The 13111-nt window shown below is 37.9% G+C and overlaps 2 protein-coding genes across 13 annotated transcripts in view; one reads left to right on the forward strand and one right to left on the reverse strand.

The window, feature by feature from the left end:
• ZAR1 (zygote arrest 1) overlaps positions 1-2725 on the forward strand; it is a 3946-nt gene extending 1221 nt beyond the window's left edge. Inside the window, exon 2 of the mRNA XM_026078637.1 lies at positions 13-2725. Coding sequence (XP_025934422.1) covers positions 13-189 — 177 coding nt within the window. The 3' untranslated portion in view covers positions 190-2725. The remainder of the gene's footprint in view (positions 1-12) is intronic.
• Positions 2726-4923: 2198 nt separating this feature from the next.
• The window catches only part of FRYL (FRY like transcription coactivator), a 178475-nt gene continuing 170287 nt past the window's right edge, over positions 4924-13111 (reverse strand). For 9 of the 12 annotated variants that reach the window (XM_026078606.1, XM_026078608.1, XM_026078611.1 and 6 more), the window contains 5 exons: positions 12874-12942; positions 9446-9463; positions 8397-8507; positions 7382-7578; positions 4924-7010 (listed from right to left, as the gene is read on the reverse strand). In XM_026078606.1, the coding sequence (XP_025934391.1) occupies positions 6752-7010; positions 7382-7578; positions 8397-8507; positions 9446-9463; positions 12874-12942 (654 nt within the window). In that variant the 3' untranslated portion in view covers positions 4924-6751. The remainder of the gene's footprint in view (positions 7011-7381; positions 7579-8396; positions 8508-9445; positions 9464-12873; positions 12943-13111) is intronic. The other 3 variants (XM_026078613.1, XM_026078602.1, XM_026078604.1) reach the window with 1 other exon arrangement.

Below are 13111 nucleotides of genomic sequence, written 5' to 3' on the forward strand. Positions count from 1 at the left end.
CCGGCGGCCCCCCCACCCCGCTATCGCCCTGCCCTTCTCCCCCAGAGCTGCAAGCAGACGAGGTGCACCTGCCCTGTGAAGATGCGCCACGTGGATCCCAAGAGGCCCCATCGCCAAGATCTCTGTGGGAGATGCAAAGGCAAACGCCTCTCCTGCGATAGCACGTTCAGTTTCAAATATATTATCTGAGTGGGATATTTTTGTTTAGGGCTCTTCTACAAAACTGCAAATGGAGCAGATGTTTTTTGTTGTTGTTTGAAGGGACTTAGGTGTAGCTAGTAAACATGTAAATAAAAGTATTGCAAAGCACTCCCAAATGATCAGGTGGGTTTATGCCCAAGTCAGAGGGTGTATGTTATAACTTCCATAAGGAAGAACCCACTAATAATGTTTATCAAATTAGTGATGGTCTTGGCAGCAGTTGACTCAAGACCTTGTAGTGTCTCAGATGGGAAAGGACATCTTTTATTCCTTCTCCCCTTGAACTAATCACATACTTGAAATTCAACCCCTTGAACATTCAACTGACTTCTACAGTATGAAGTAGAACATCATTCTTGAACAAAACATCTAATAATATTCACTTACTGTGCACATTGATATTTCATTTAGGAAGCTTCTTTCACCTGCTCTTCATCACAGTAGTATGATTGAGAGACACCATATAAAACTAGGTCACTTCTACTGGTACAGCTAGTCTGCACTTAGCTGTGGTAGTATTCTTGTTTTGTAGGCTAGAGCTGAAAAAGTTTGTGGTTGTCTCTGCATCTTTAGGGAGTTATCACAAACTGCTGGGAAGGGGTCACTGATGTGATGGTTTTTGGTAAATGAATCTTACTTCCACTGGGTTATCAAGAGAAGTGATACTACAAACAATCACAAGTATGATCTTCTATCTGCCCAGCTTCCTCTTAGCTGTAGATAATGCACAAAGCACTACAACTTAAGTGGCTTACACTTGAAGAGTTTGGTCTAGTTATGGTCTAGCTCTGATGTAGCCCATCATAGGGGAAGAATTAAATTTAGATGCTCTTCTGGGATTGGATTTGCTACTAGGATTCTTTCCTGTGTTCTGCAGTAATGGCAGAACCAGCATTGTTAATCCCCCAGTGATGCTGTCCAAAAGCTATTGTTGCTGTAAACTGCAATGGTCTATGTAGGGATTAGCAAATATTGGCAAACTGTTACAAGCTGACTCTGGGACTATAGAATTGCCAAATGAAGGATTCTGTAGTTAGTAAAACCTACATCCCACTAGGCTACCTTGTAGGTAAGAAGAGTTTGGTAAACTTATGGAAAACATACTTTTCTGAGGATGCTAATAAAGCTGTTAATTTTGAAACTGAGTATTATACTGCACTAAGCTTATTGGAGAACTCAACTTCCCTTAGAAAGGACAGATTTATCTCCATCTGTAACAAACTTAAGCCTGTACCTAGCTTGCTTGAGACCACTATGTTGAATAGCTAAGCACAGCATGAAATCAAACTGCTTCCCCTTTATCTTAGTAAAACATAGCTCACTACCCAGTGACTTGCTTCTCTGTAAATGGAAGCTATTGTATGGCAGAGCAGGCAAATGCTGCCCTTCCTAACAAGAAGTGGCCATTTAGAGGGGCTAGTAAGTGTTAATTCTATAGCTGATGCATAACTCATCTTGCTGTGGATTCCTGCTTTAACATGCCTCTTGATATTGCTGCAGTAATTAAGGTTTAATGCTTCAACACCGGTTTATTGCTAAATAAGTTAGTTATTGTTGCTCTACTAATCACTATAGCAGCATGATGTATTCTGGGAACAAGTAGCAGATCCAATACCCTCAGAGTGTAGAAACTGTTTTATTTCATGCTGCTACTTGAAATTTTTTTTTTTCTTCTGTATCAGAGTAAAAGGAAAATTCCTAGCTTTACCAGCTCACTCAAAGCAGAGAGTCTCACAGTAACTTCCATCCTTACTGTGTTCAACTTGAAAAGTACAACTACAGTCTTTCCTTCCCCTGGGTGCCTCCCCTGCTCCCCAGCATATTCACCATATGGATGTTATGGTCTCTGTCATTCACTTAAGTTTCCCTGTTTGCCTTCCAGATTCTAAAATTTGTAGTCTTCTGAAACAGTTGAGATCAGTCTGTTCACCTTGGTAATGAGTTTGAGAAGAACTTAAGCTTTGCAACATAACAGTATGAAGTCTTGTGGTGCTAGTAAAAATAGGTGCAGATGACCACTTTGTTTTGGTACAGATAATAGCCTTAAAGCAATGCTTTGGGGGAAATAAGTTGTGAATATGCTGATCCTCAGGCCATTACTATTGGTAATAGCCTACAGTGAAATTTAGTACATCTTAGAGTAGTCATCCACACCAACTATGGTCAAAGCAACTGCTGCTTCTGTTCCATCCCATGTATCACAGCAGCAAGAAAGGGGCCTAGCTGGCCTGAACTGTATGGTGCACTTCAACAGCAGCTGGTTYAAGCAGTTGATTAAGGCTTCAAATAGCTGTCAGGAGCTAAGAGCCATAGGCACTTTCTTCAGCTACTGCACTGTCCTTGAGGCAGGGACAGTGGGAGTGCAGTTTGCAGCAATATTACTCTCCTCAAAGGAGAATCTCTAAGCAGCACGTAGCTTCCTCTGGCAGCCCCTGTCCAGACCTACTTCAGCAGTGCCTCTAGGCTTTCTTTTTCTCCTAACCCTAAACCATATCTTAGGCCAAGGCTGGGACTAAGACCCCCATTTCTGTCCAACATGAGAAACTCCTCACAGGACAGGGCTCTTGGCAGCACACACCTTCCTGTGGCAGCCCCTTTCCAGACCCACTCCAGCAGCACCTCCACACTTTCTCCTATCCCTAACCCTAAACCATTTTTCAGGCCAATGCTGGGACTAAGATGTCCACTGGTGTCCCAGAGGACAAATTCATCACAGGACAGATCTCTTGGCACCATACACCTTCCTTGGGCAGCCCCTTTCCAGGCCCACTGTGGTGGTGCTTCCAGGCTTTCCCTTTCACCCAACCCTAACTCTAAACAATTTCTCAGGCCAATGCTAGGATGGAGATGCAGTGGGGCATTTTTGCCCCCACTTACTTACTTACTTTCTCATCTGGAGCCTTAATTGAGTTCACAGTCCCAGCATTGGCTTGAGAAATGGTTTAGAGTTAGGATGAAGTTTAGTGTTAGGGTTGGGAGAAAGAGAAAGCCTGGAGGTGCCACAGGAGTCGGTGTGGAAAGGGGCTGCCACAGGAAAGGTGTGTGCTGCCAAGAGAGCTGTCCTGTGAGGAGTTAGTTTGTTGTCTGGAGCAGTAATGAAGATCAGAGTCCCAGCATTGGCCTAAGAAATGGTTTAGGGGTAGGGTTTGGGTTGGGAGAAAGAGAAAGTCTAGAGGTGCTGCTGAAGTGGGTCTTGAAAGGGGCTGTGAAAGGAAGGTGTGTACTGCCAAGAGAGCTGTCCTGTGAGGAGTTTCTCCTCTGGGACACTAATGGGGTAACATTCCCAGCACTGGCCTGAGAAATTGTTGGAGTTGGGAGAAAGAGAAAGCCTGGAGGCACTGCTGGAGCAGGTCTGGAAAGGGGCAGCTAAAGGAAGGTGTGTGCTGCTAAGAGCCCTGTCCTGTGAGGAGTTTCTTGTCTGGGGCAGAAATTGGCCTCTCAATCCCAGCATTGGCCTAAGAAATAGTTTAGAGTTAGGGTTGGGAGAAAGAAAAAGCATGGAGGCACTGCTGGAGCAGGTCTGGAAAAGGGCTGCCACAGGAAGGTGTGTGCTGCCAAGAGCCCTGTCCTGTGAGGTTTCTCATGTGGGACAGGAATGGGCGTCACAGTCCCAGCACTGGCTGGAGAAATGGTTTAGGGTTAGGAGAAAGAGAAAGCCTGGAGGTGCTGCAGGAGTCGGTCTGGAAAGAGGCTGCCACAGGAAGGTGGGGGCTGCCAAGAGAGCTGTGCTGTGAGGAGTTTCTCCTCTGGAGCAGATATGGGGTCTCAGCCACATGAATGGGGCTGTTTCTAAGGGACAGCCCTTTGCATGCCACAGTTCAGCAGTAGCTCTCCATGTCACTCCTCTTACATAAACACATTCCGGACATTTACTGCTTGATGCCAAAGTACAATTCTGTATCCTTTTCCACTTTACTGCTCTGTCACATCCTTGACAGCGTACAGCATGCATCAGAGGCAGGGGTTCCTAGCTTCAGCAAAAGGAAGGAAAGCTCACCAAGGCATATGCGATTATGCAAAGCAGAAAGGAACAGAGTCTTCATGCTGCCCTTTCTTCAAAGATACCTTGTGAACTTGCCCTTTACTGCTTTTTCTTGAAGACTTTTTTTTTTATGTTAGCTCAGTCAATATTGTATGCAGTATATCTTACATAACTGGTCTGATTTTCAGTTGTTTTTAGACATATCCTTTACCATAGCTTTAGGTTTGGCATGTACCTGTCATCCAAAAGCTTGCGTAGAAAGAACAATTTTTGAGAAGTGGATATTGGGCCAATCAGCAAAAAGAATTGCAATCAAATTGGCTTAATGCTTTCTTGTTAGAGAGGTTTGTGAGTGGTTAGTAGCAAAGGAGAAGGCTCTTTTAAGACAGAACAAGCTGTATACAGTGTGAAATAGTTCTTTCACAGAAGCTGAGGTATGCAGAAATACAAAGACAGTAAGCTAACATAGGGCAGATCCCAAACTCCATTACTTGTTATAAATGGAGGAAGATGCATAATTAATAAAGAATGAAGTATATAGATTTAGGTTGGAGAGTTACATGGCAAATCCTTTAACAGCTTCAGAAGATGTCTAGGAAAATGCCATTGCATTGCCAGGATATAGAAAAAAACATCAATTAAGATCTGCCAGTCCACTATTGTCAGTGCTTAGCTGAACATACTAAATTTATACACTTAGAATATACTATACATACTCATAGCTTGTAAAATACACAAGATGACAGATACAATGTCTTTTATTTTTACAAAAAAAAGCTGATAAAAGATGATGTAAATAAAAGTATAATGCACCACTAAATAAAACTACTTATCCCCAGTAAATACTTATTAAATAATTAAGAACACCGTCTACAGTACCACAAACCATCAAAATAATTCAATTTTATCGGGGTCAGGAAAAAAAATACAGTGATTATGGATGTGCCTTGACCAGTTACAGAGCTTGTTAAGATAACATAACTACTGTCAGCAGTCCAACAATGTGCACAGTGCCTTCAATTAATGCATTTCAGCATAATTACATTTCTAGTGGGGTCCAATTCCCCCAAAAAGGCAGAGCTAAGAATTTCAATTCTACATGCTAAACTCTGGAATTAGAGCCCATTAAAAAAATCACAGTGGGTAAGAGATGTATATAAAAATACTGGGTGTTCCTTTCAAATCACAGGAATCATGGGACTACATTCTGTTTTTTTTTTCTTTTTCTTTCTTTTTTTAATACAAAATGTTATCGGTTTCAACAGAATCCAGTTCATTTTTATGCTACAGACTCTGACACTGAGCTATGAGTATATTGCCTGTTTGCATGTTTTGGTAGTCATTTTTCTATATAGTCCCAATTCCTTAGGCTTAACTTGAGTCATGAAGATGCATGTTTGTGCATTCAACTCTTTGCTTGAACTCTGCAGGCTACTCAGGCTGCAAGTCATGCATGTGACTACCGATAGGGAGACTCCCCCTTCCCTCATAGCTTTATACACCTACTTTCATAACAGTGCATTGCACAAATGTACAAGAAAAATACTGGTTTTGCACTATACAGTTTCTAGAATATATACAGAATAAAATAAGTTAACTTCTTTCTTCTAATGAGAATTGCTGATGGGCAGCATATTATCTTTAATACACATTTTAAAGTCTCTGCAGGCAGCTACTTTTTGGTTAGTTGTTATCAATATTTGTAACATAAGCACTGATCAGAGAACTGAGCAGCATTCCAATAAAGTTAACAGATATATTATTTCTTTTAGAAACACTGGGAAATCCCAGTTTAAAATATTAAATGTCCTAACATTTACACACTATGAGGATTAGATCTAATAAAATAAAAATTTCTTCAAAAATAATCTTGCAGCTCTTTTAAGCATGCTCTGAGACCTTATTTAACAATCATCCATACCATCAAAAAGCAACTGTCACATAGCCATACATTCTAACTCACATACATCATTTCCTCATTACAGACAAAAGAAAGCAAATAAAACATTGAGAAGTCAACAGTTTTCGCAGTCATAAGTCATTCTACTCATGTTTGACTGCACATTCTTCATGACATTTCAAAGTGTCTCATTAGGTATTAGTTGATTATATCTACTACTGCTGGAAAGCCAGGAAGCCTTGCAGGTCTTCAGCCAAAATAAAGCAGCCTTGATTTTAGCCTCATCTCACCTGCTTTATATTGATTCAACCTTTAGAGGCTGTTACTGCAAACACCATTTACAGTTCTGTTACAACAGAAAATAATGCAAATGTATGCATTACATTTAAGCCCTTTTCCTTTCATGTAGTTTTTATACATATATTCAAATAAAAAAAGAGAAATACTACTGCCTGTACAGCTACTGTGTAGAAAGAGCAGTCAAGTAAGATGTTAACTTCAATTTTCAGATCTATGCTTCTGATGAAATAATTTCTTGCTGTGATGAAACCGTGCGTTGGTCATCGGGGTTGCTAGAGGCCCCCCTCCCCCTTTTTTTTTTAAATGAAAGGTGCTCAGTAATAGTCTGAAGCGTCTTCAACATCTGTTCTTCTCTAAATGACAGCTGTTCAGAATCCAGTGCTCACAAGATTTACTCCCAGTTTGATTTTCCCTAGAAGCTGATAGGATTGCACCATGCGTAGAGACTCTCGAATTTCTAGATTAAGTTCCATCAGCTTTGAGCTGGCCTCAGACATATCTTGGTTGGAGCCTACTATGGCAAAGCTACCAGTCTGACCAAGAGTCTGATGACGGAAGTATATGTGCAGCAGTGTTTGAACTGGGTCATCTTCAGAACTGCCAAAGATGTCATTGGGCCAAATAGACCTGTAAGCACATAATTTTGATTTAAACACTTAATTTTTTTTTTAATATTCTTGTTCTTTAAACAGACATTTGAACAGAAGACAGGAAAAATGACAGAGAAGTTTTTCTTCTGTAGAGTCCTGATGGTTAACAGTATCATTTTCTCAAAGATAAATTCTAAAAAATAGGCATTACTGGAATTGTGTTTTTTAAATTGCAAAATGCATATGAAAAAGCAGTAATGAAGTAACTGTGCTTGTCCTTTTCAATAAAGATATCTAGCAAGAGTTCAAAAAAACCCCCAAAAACCTGGAATCATGCCTATCTTTAAATTAAAAAGGCCCATTAGCAAACTGAGTTCAGGTCTGAAAGCATAATCCTTACACATTTACCTGAAAGCCTTGACCTGTGCTACAGCTGACACAAACTCTTTGCTTCTTAGGGTTTCAATGAGAGAGTGAATAGCTGTTTCTGTGCTAGCTTGGGAAGCCTCTACAATCTCAATTTCTTCGATACCACTGTCAGAGGCAGACTCAGCTTCTTTCAGACAATTTTCCAAAACAGCAAGTTCTTCAGACATATTTATAACCTAAAACAAATAGTAAGAGTGAGCTTCTCTAGTTAAATCTGTCTTTGGCCAAGTTAACTTTTAGCAGAATAGACACTTAATATTTTTCCTTCTTCCTGCAATCATAAATGAGAGGCAGAAAAAGTACATTGAAGTTCATGCTTCAGCTGCTAAAGTACACAGATAGTTTAATGTCCCATGTATGTATGCTAAGTATTTGGGCTTTCCTCTGATGAAGTTTCACTCAGTCCCTCCTAGTCAGTTCTTTTAAAATTTGTTTCAAAAAATCACAATCATTTTCTCCCCATATCACTTGTGATGATAAAATCGACAAGAAGAGTTAAACACTTAGGAAAGTAAAACAAAAATGGTGCTATTACAAGCACAGTCTAAATATGAAGAAAAAATCTGGAACACAAGTAGTTATATAATCAATTTGTAGTAAGTTACTCTGTTCATAATAGAAAACACTGGGGAGATGGAAAGGGGATCCATCACAGAACTCTGCTGATTAGAGCTGATCCACCTTGAYTGTGGCTTGATTAGAATATACCAAGAGTCCTGCTGAAATACTTCAAATTCTCATCACTGGACCCCTGCATTCCTGTCTATTTAAGAGCTTTCAAGTAGCACAAGAATCAACACGAATAATTAAATGTCTGAGAAAATTCTTGCAAGTTCTACTTAAATCTTTTATTAATTGGCTACAAAAACAGCTAGTACCCTCCTTCAGGTTCTAAAAAGATGTCCCACTGATTGAAATGTTACCAAAACGTATTTTAAATAGTTTTGCTTTAAAATGTCAACAGTAAGTAGCTAAAGGGCATGATTTCCTTTACCTCTGCTTCTTTTCTGATTGTGTTTACTTGACTGATAAGTTTGCAATAGGCTTGGAACAGAAGCAGCAACTGGAAGTGCAACTTGTATAGCCTCCGACACAACTCCAGCTCCTACAAATGTAAACAGCAATATTATGTTCAGGAAATGCAAAACATCTGCTAACCATGACCAGAGACAATAACTTATAGACAATTTGTTCAGTATAGAATGTGCAAAATTAATAGTAGTTATTTGCTTACTGATGGAAAGGCCAAAAAGGTTTACAAGCTAATATAGCAAGAAGCTACAGAAAAGCAGATGAAAGCTTCTTACAGTTCTTGATTTGTAAGTAGCCTTACTCTCTCACAGGTTAAACGTTTACTTTTAATAAGAAGTTACATTTCCAGCAAGRAAAAAATGATTCAAATGACATTTTAAAATGTCATGTTCTAAGCCAGAATATGAGATTATTATTCTTATTGTTCATATTTTAGTGTTTTAAATTCAAGATCTGATACCCAACATAAGCAGTTGAGGTGTATAAGTAGAGAATCTTTCATAACTATTAATACAAATATGTAAGCACAGTATATATATAACCTGGCCTTTAGCTTGCAACTGTCTGATAGAATAAGAGGAGAATAATTCCATTCTTGGGCATAAGAATAATGCTTCTTTTATGAAAGCTAGCTGTGATTTTATTTTAGAAAATACCACATGATATATTCTTAAAGGAATGAAACAGCAATATTAACTTATGAAATGTCTTGCTTGCATTTTTATGCATGTAAAACTGGTCAAAGTGGAGACAGTGTTAATACTGCTTTACATACAGACATAAAAGCTAATGAGAATGGAATAATCTTCTATAAACTTCTAACTATAGGACCCTATTATCTACAAGTACCAACAGTTCAATAGGTTAGATTATGCAAAACTGAAGCACACAATATTGTGGTAATAGTCTATTACAAGACATCATTATGTCAGAAATGGACAAGAGACAGATGGAGACCAGTTTGTTGACTAGCATGGTTAAGTATTCGATAAATTAAGAACCATCACTTACTGCTAGAATTTCCATTTGCTAAGCAAGCAGATGAGCAGGTCACAAAAATACAAAGGAAGAAAAAAAGACCAAGAATTAGTTTAGGAAATCATTTTAATTAGGGTAAAAGATGTCCCAGGTAAAATAGAGTAAGAAATACAAGTAACATGCTCCAAAGAGTGAAAACAAGTAACAGATTGAATTTGAAGTGAAATTACTATGCACTTGCTGCCATAAATAACAACAGATAACATTAGTTTTGCTGTCCCACAGCATGAGTAATGTACTTCACCTTACAACCCTTCCTGGTCTGTACACATTCTTAATTAAATACACAGTCTTAATTAAAGGTGTTCAAATTTAAGAAATCAGGAGGAAAAAAAAGTCAGTTAAGTCTGAACATCTGTAAAATGCTTCTTGCTTATTCTGTACCATTACAGTTTAAGCAAAAGTTTGCTTAAACTTTTTAAATTTTTAAAATTTGAGATGTAATATGCTTAGGAGAGAGGGGCAGGAAGAGAAAATGTCAGAAAACATTCTTTAGGCTTGGGGCAGGAACTTCTGTGTTTTGTACAGTGCTGAACATACTGATGGCATTCAAGCAAGTACAAAAGTCACAATAAGCATATGAAGAATGACATAGTCAATGTCTGATTCCAACAGACAAAAGCAGTTAAGCTTTATTAATAGTTATAGACTCTGGGTTTAACAGACTATAAAACAGGGCATCATTTTGCTATCATATACGTAGCACAACTATCAAATAAATAGTTACGTCTGATGCACAGAGCATTTTGAAGAGAAGATCTTGAACTGCCAAAGTCAGCAAGAATTTTATGACAGATTTCAATGGAGCACTGAAACAAGACTTTGAGGAATAGCAGAGTATGAGTCCCAGTGTTCTTTAACCCAAGTCTCATTATTACTATAAGTAAAAAAAAGAAAAAAAAAAAAGAAAAAAAATCACACTTTTAGGATTGTTTTTCCAAATATTCGAGAGGTTTTCCTTTAAAAATGGTTTTGTGCAGCTTCAGTGACTTTCACATAATATTTGCTCACTTCACAAATAATCTGATTTTTCTAACTACCAGTGCTGTACACACAGCCTAGCCAGAGAGTCCAGATGCATTCTTTCAGGCTTGCATGTTACCACTAATAGTAAATATCCAATAATTAGATTTACTTGCAAGTCTGCTGGTGATGCATGAGCCAGAATAGAATCTCACCACTCCTTAGCTGTATTGACTGGCAGTGCTAAAAATTAGTAAGAAAATCTAATTTGTGTTAGTGAATGAAGAATATCTTGCTGAATGGAGCAGCCCCATTTTTCTGAGCAAAACATCACTTACAAATTTTAAGCATTAACTGGTTGACTGAATAGGCTTATCAGCCCCACACTTCATTTCCAAATAATTTTGAAACAACAATCTTATACTTGGTAACTTCTAATTCTCCTATAAGCCACTATAATCCTCTAGAAATAAATTCAGAACTTCTGTAAAATGTGTATATTTATGAAGCAGGATAACAAGACCGTTTCCTGAATGAATAGATAGTATACACTAAAATGATTTTAACTGAATCTGCAACGCAAGGTTCACATTAAGAAAAATTTGCCAGCACTGGAGAGCCTTGCAGGCCAGGATTGAAAACCAAAGTCAAAGCAGGTCCTCCCAAATAATCAGTGTGAACAGGTCACATAAACTCCTTTTCAGAGGCTGTCTTCAAACTCTGCAGAATTGTGGAGGAACAGACAGAACTGCCCAAATCCTGCGTTCTCCTCTGCCAGCCTCACTCTCTCTGTGCAAGTTAAATGAAAGGCTGAATGTGGCTTTGCCTTCATTTCTCAGTTTATCTAGCTATACTACGGGAATAGTAATATTTACCTTCATAGTTATGTTACAATGGTTTCTTAGTGTATATAAACAACATTGTGAATACAGACAAATATATAAATTTTTTTTATTAATATGTAGCATGTTTACTATATTAACAATAGTAAATGTTATGTATTTCTAAATGTGCCAGTCAGTATATGAAGACGTACAGCAAGTGTAAAATATACCAAACATGTTCATAGGTAAAACAAAAATCCTTGCAAATGGTATCTAGCTTGTGAATAATTATTTTGCTATATTACTCATTCTTGGCCACATAAAATATTTTTAAAATGCAATTTAAAAATCACTAGTGTATTATCAGCCATTTGATTCCTCTAAAAATGCATAGATGCATTTGAAATTTGAATTAAAAAAAAAAGATTTATGAGACCAAATGAAAACCACATAAAAGAAGAAATAGTCTGTGCACACAATGGAAATTTCTGTTGCTGAACTCCAAATTTTCAGCAGTAGAAGCATGACCAAGTGCATCAATGAATAAAGTTTGACTGAATAAGAGGAATAAAATTGCCCCTTTTTCAGCGCGGGTTTGGGATGTGGTTCTTTGATGTTCAGGACTCAGGTCTGTTCTATTTAACACAACACATCTTACTTCAATATTTTGGAGATATGCTTCTGTGCTCAGTAGTATCAAGGTGTAATGTATTTACCGATGAATAGGCAGGATCAAACTTTAAGCCCTTTGTGCATGAGTATCAGAAATACAGAGATACAAAATGTATTTTTTAATTTTTCTTTTTAAATGCTCTTCTCAAAATGTCATTGTGAAAATGTGCATTAGTCTGCTACCTGCGATTCTACTGTCTTACATCTTTCATTGTTCCTATTACAGGACTCTAGATGGCAGATTCATGTCCCTGTATCAACTATGGAAAGTGCTTGGATTTGCTTTTTCTTTCTACAGTGACAATATTATGCAGCTATTGTTTAAAAAAAAAAAAAAATCCTTGTCCACTTGGGGAAAAAGCTTGCTACAGCAATTAGCAATATTAAAACATGGATGACTGTCATGCAAATACATACAAAATATTGAAGTAACATGGACAGGTTGCTTTATGTTTGATGATATTTGACAGAAGTGTTTCATGAGATTTCTGCCATACTGCTACCTAGCTCCCTACTCCTTCCCACCCAAATAATGGCTCTAGAAAGGTCATGTATATTTATATGGTACTAATTATATTAAATCCAGTAGAGGTTTTTGGCTGGACAGCTTATCTGAGCATATAAGCAAAACGATAATATTTTTCCTTCTAGAAATAGCTGCATAAAAGCAGACATGCTGGTACACAGATGGTATCTATTCTGCTTATCTACTCAGTGTTATTAAGCTTAGAACCCAAGACTGGTTCCTGACTTTTAATAAAAGAAGCCCTTTGTATTAGATCACTACTTCATAAAAGTCCCAGTTTCCAAAAGGTAGCATGATAACTGAAATGAAAAGCTTATCATACCTTTTTAATCTTTCTTCAAATATTGGAGTTTTTGTGCAACAGATACATGTTTTTAAATCTCATATCCAGAGACTCATAAATGAGATGCACCTACCTGAGCATCTGTGTTAGTGCCATGAATACCATCATCAGTACCAAATGTTCTTTTGCAGTCATCTAGCCACTGCAAAATAAATATAAACAAGATTGAACCTTCTGAAACAGAACAAACTGAAGACTGATAAAATTGCTTAAGATGCTTCAATAGTATCTTGCACATTCTCCGATTATGTAAACAACTGATTTCTTATCACAGTTTTTTACCAGTGTTGTCTCCACTAACGATTGCCACT

The sequence above is a fragment of the Apteryx rowi genome, unplaced genomic scaffold (genome assembly GCF_003343035.1).
Source record: "Apteryx rowi isolate R43461 unplaced genomic scaffold, aptRow1 scaffold_481, whole genome shotgun sequence".
Classification (NCBI taxonomy): domain Eukaryota; kingdom Metazoa; phylum Chordata; class Aves; order Apterygiformes; family Apterygidae; genus Apteryx; species Apteryx rowi.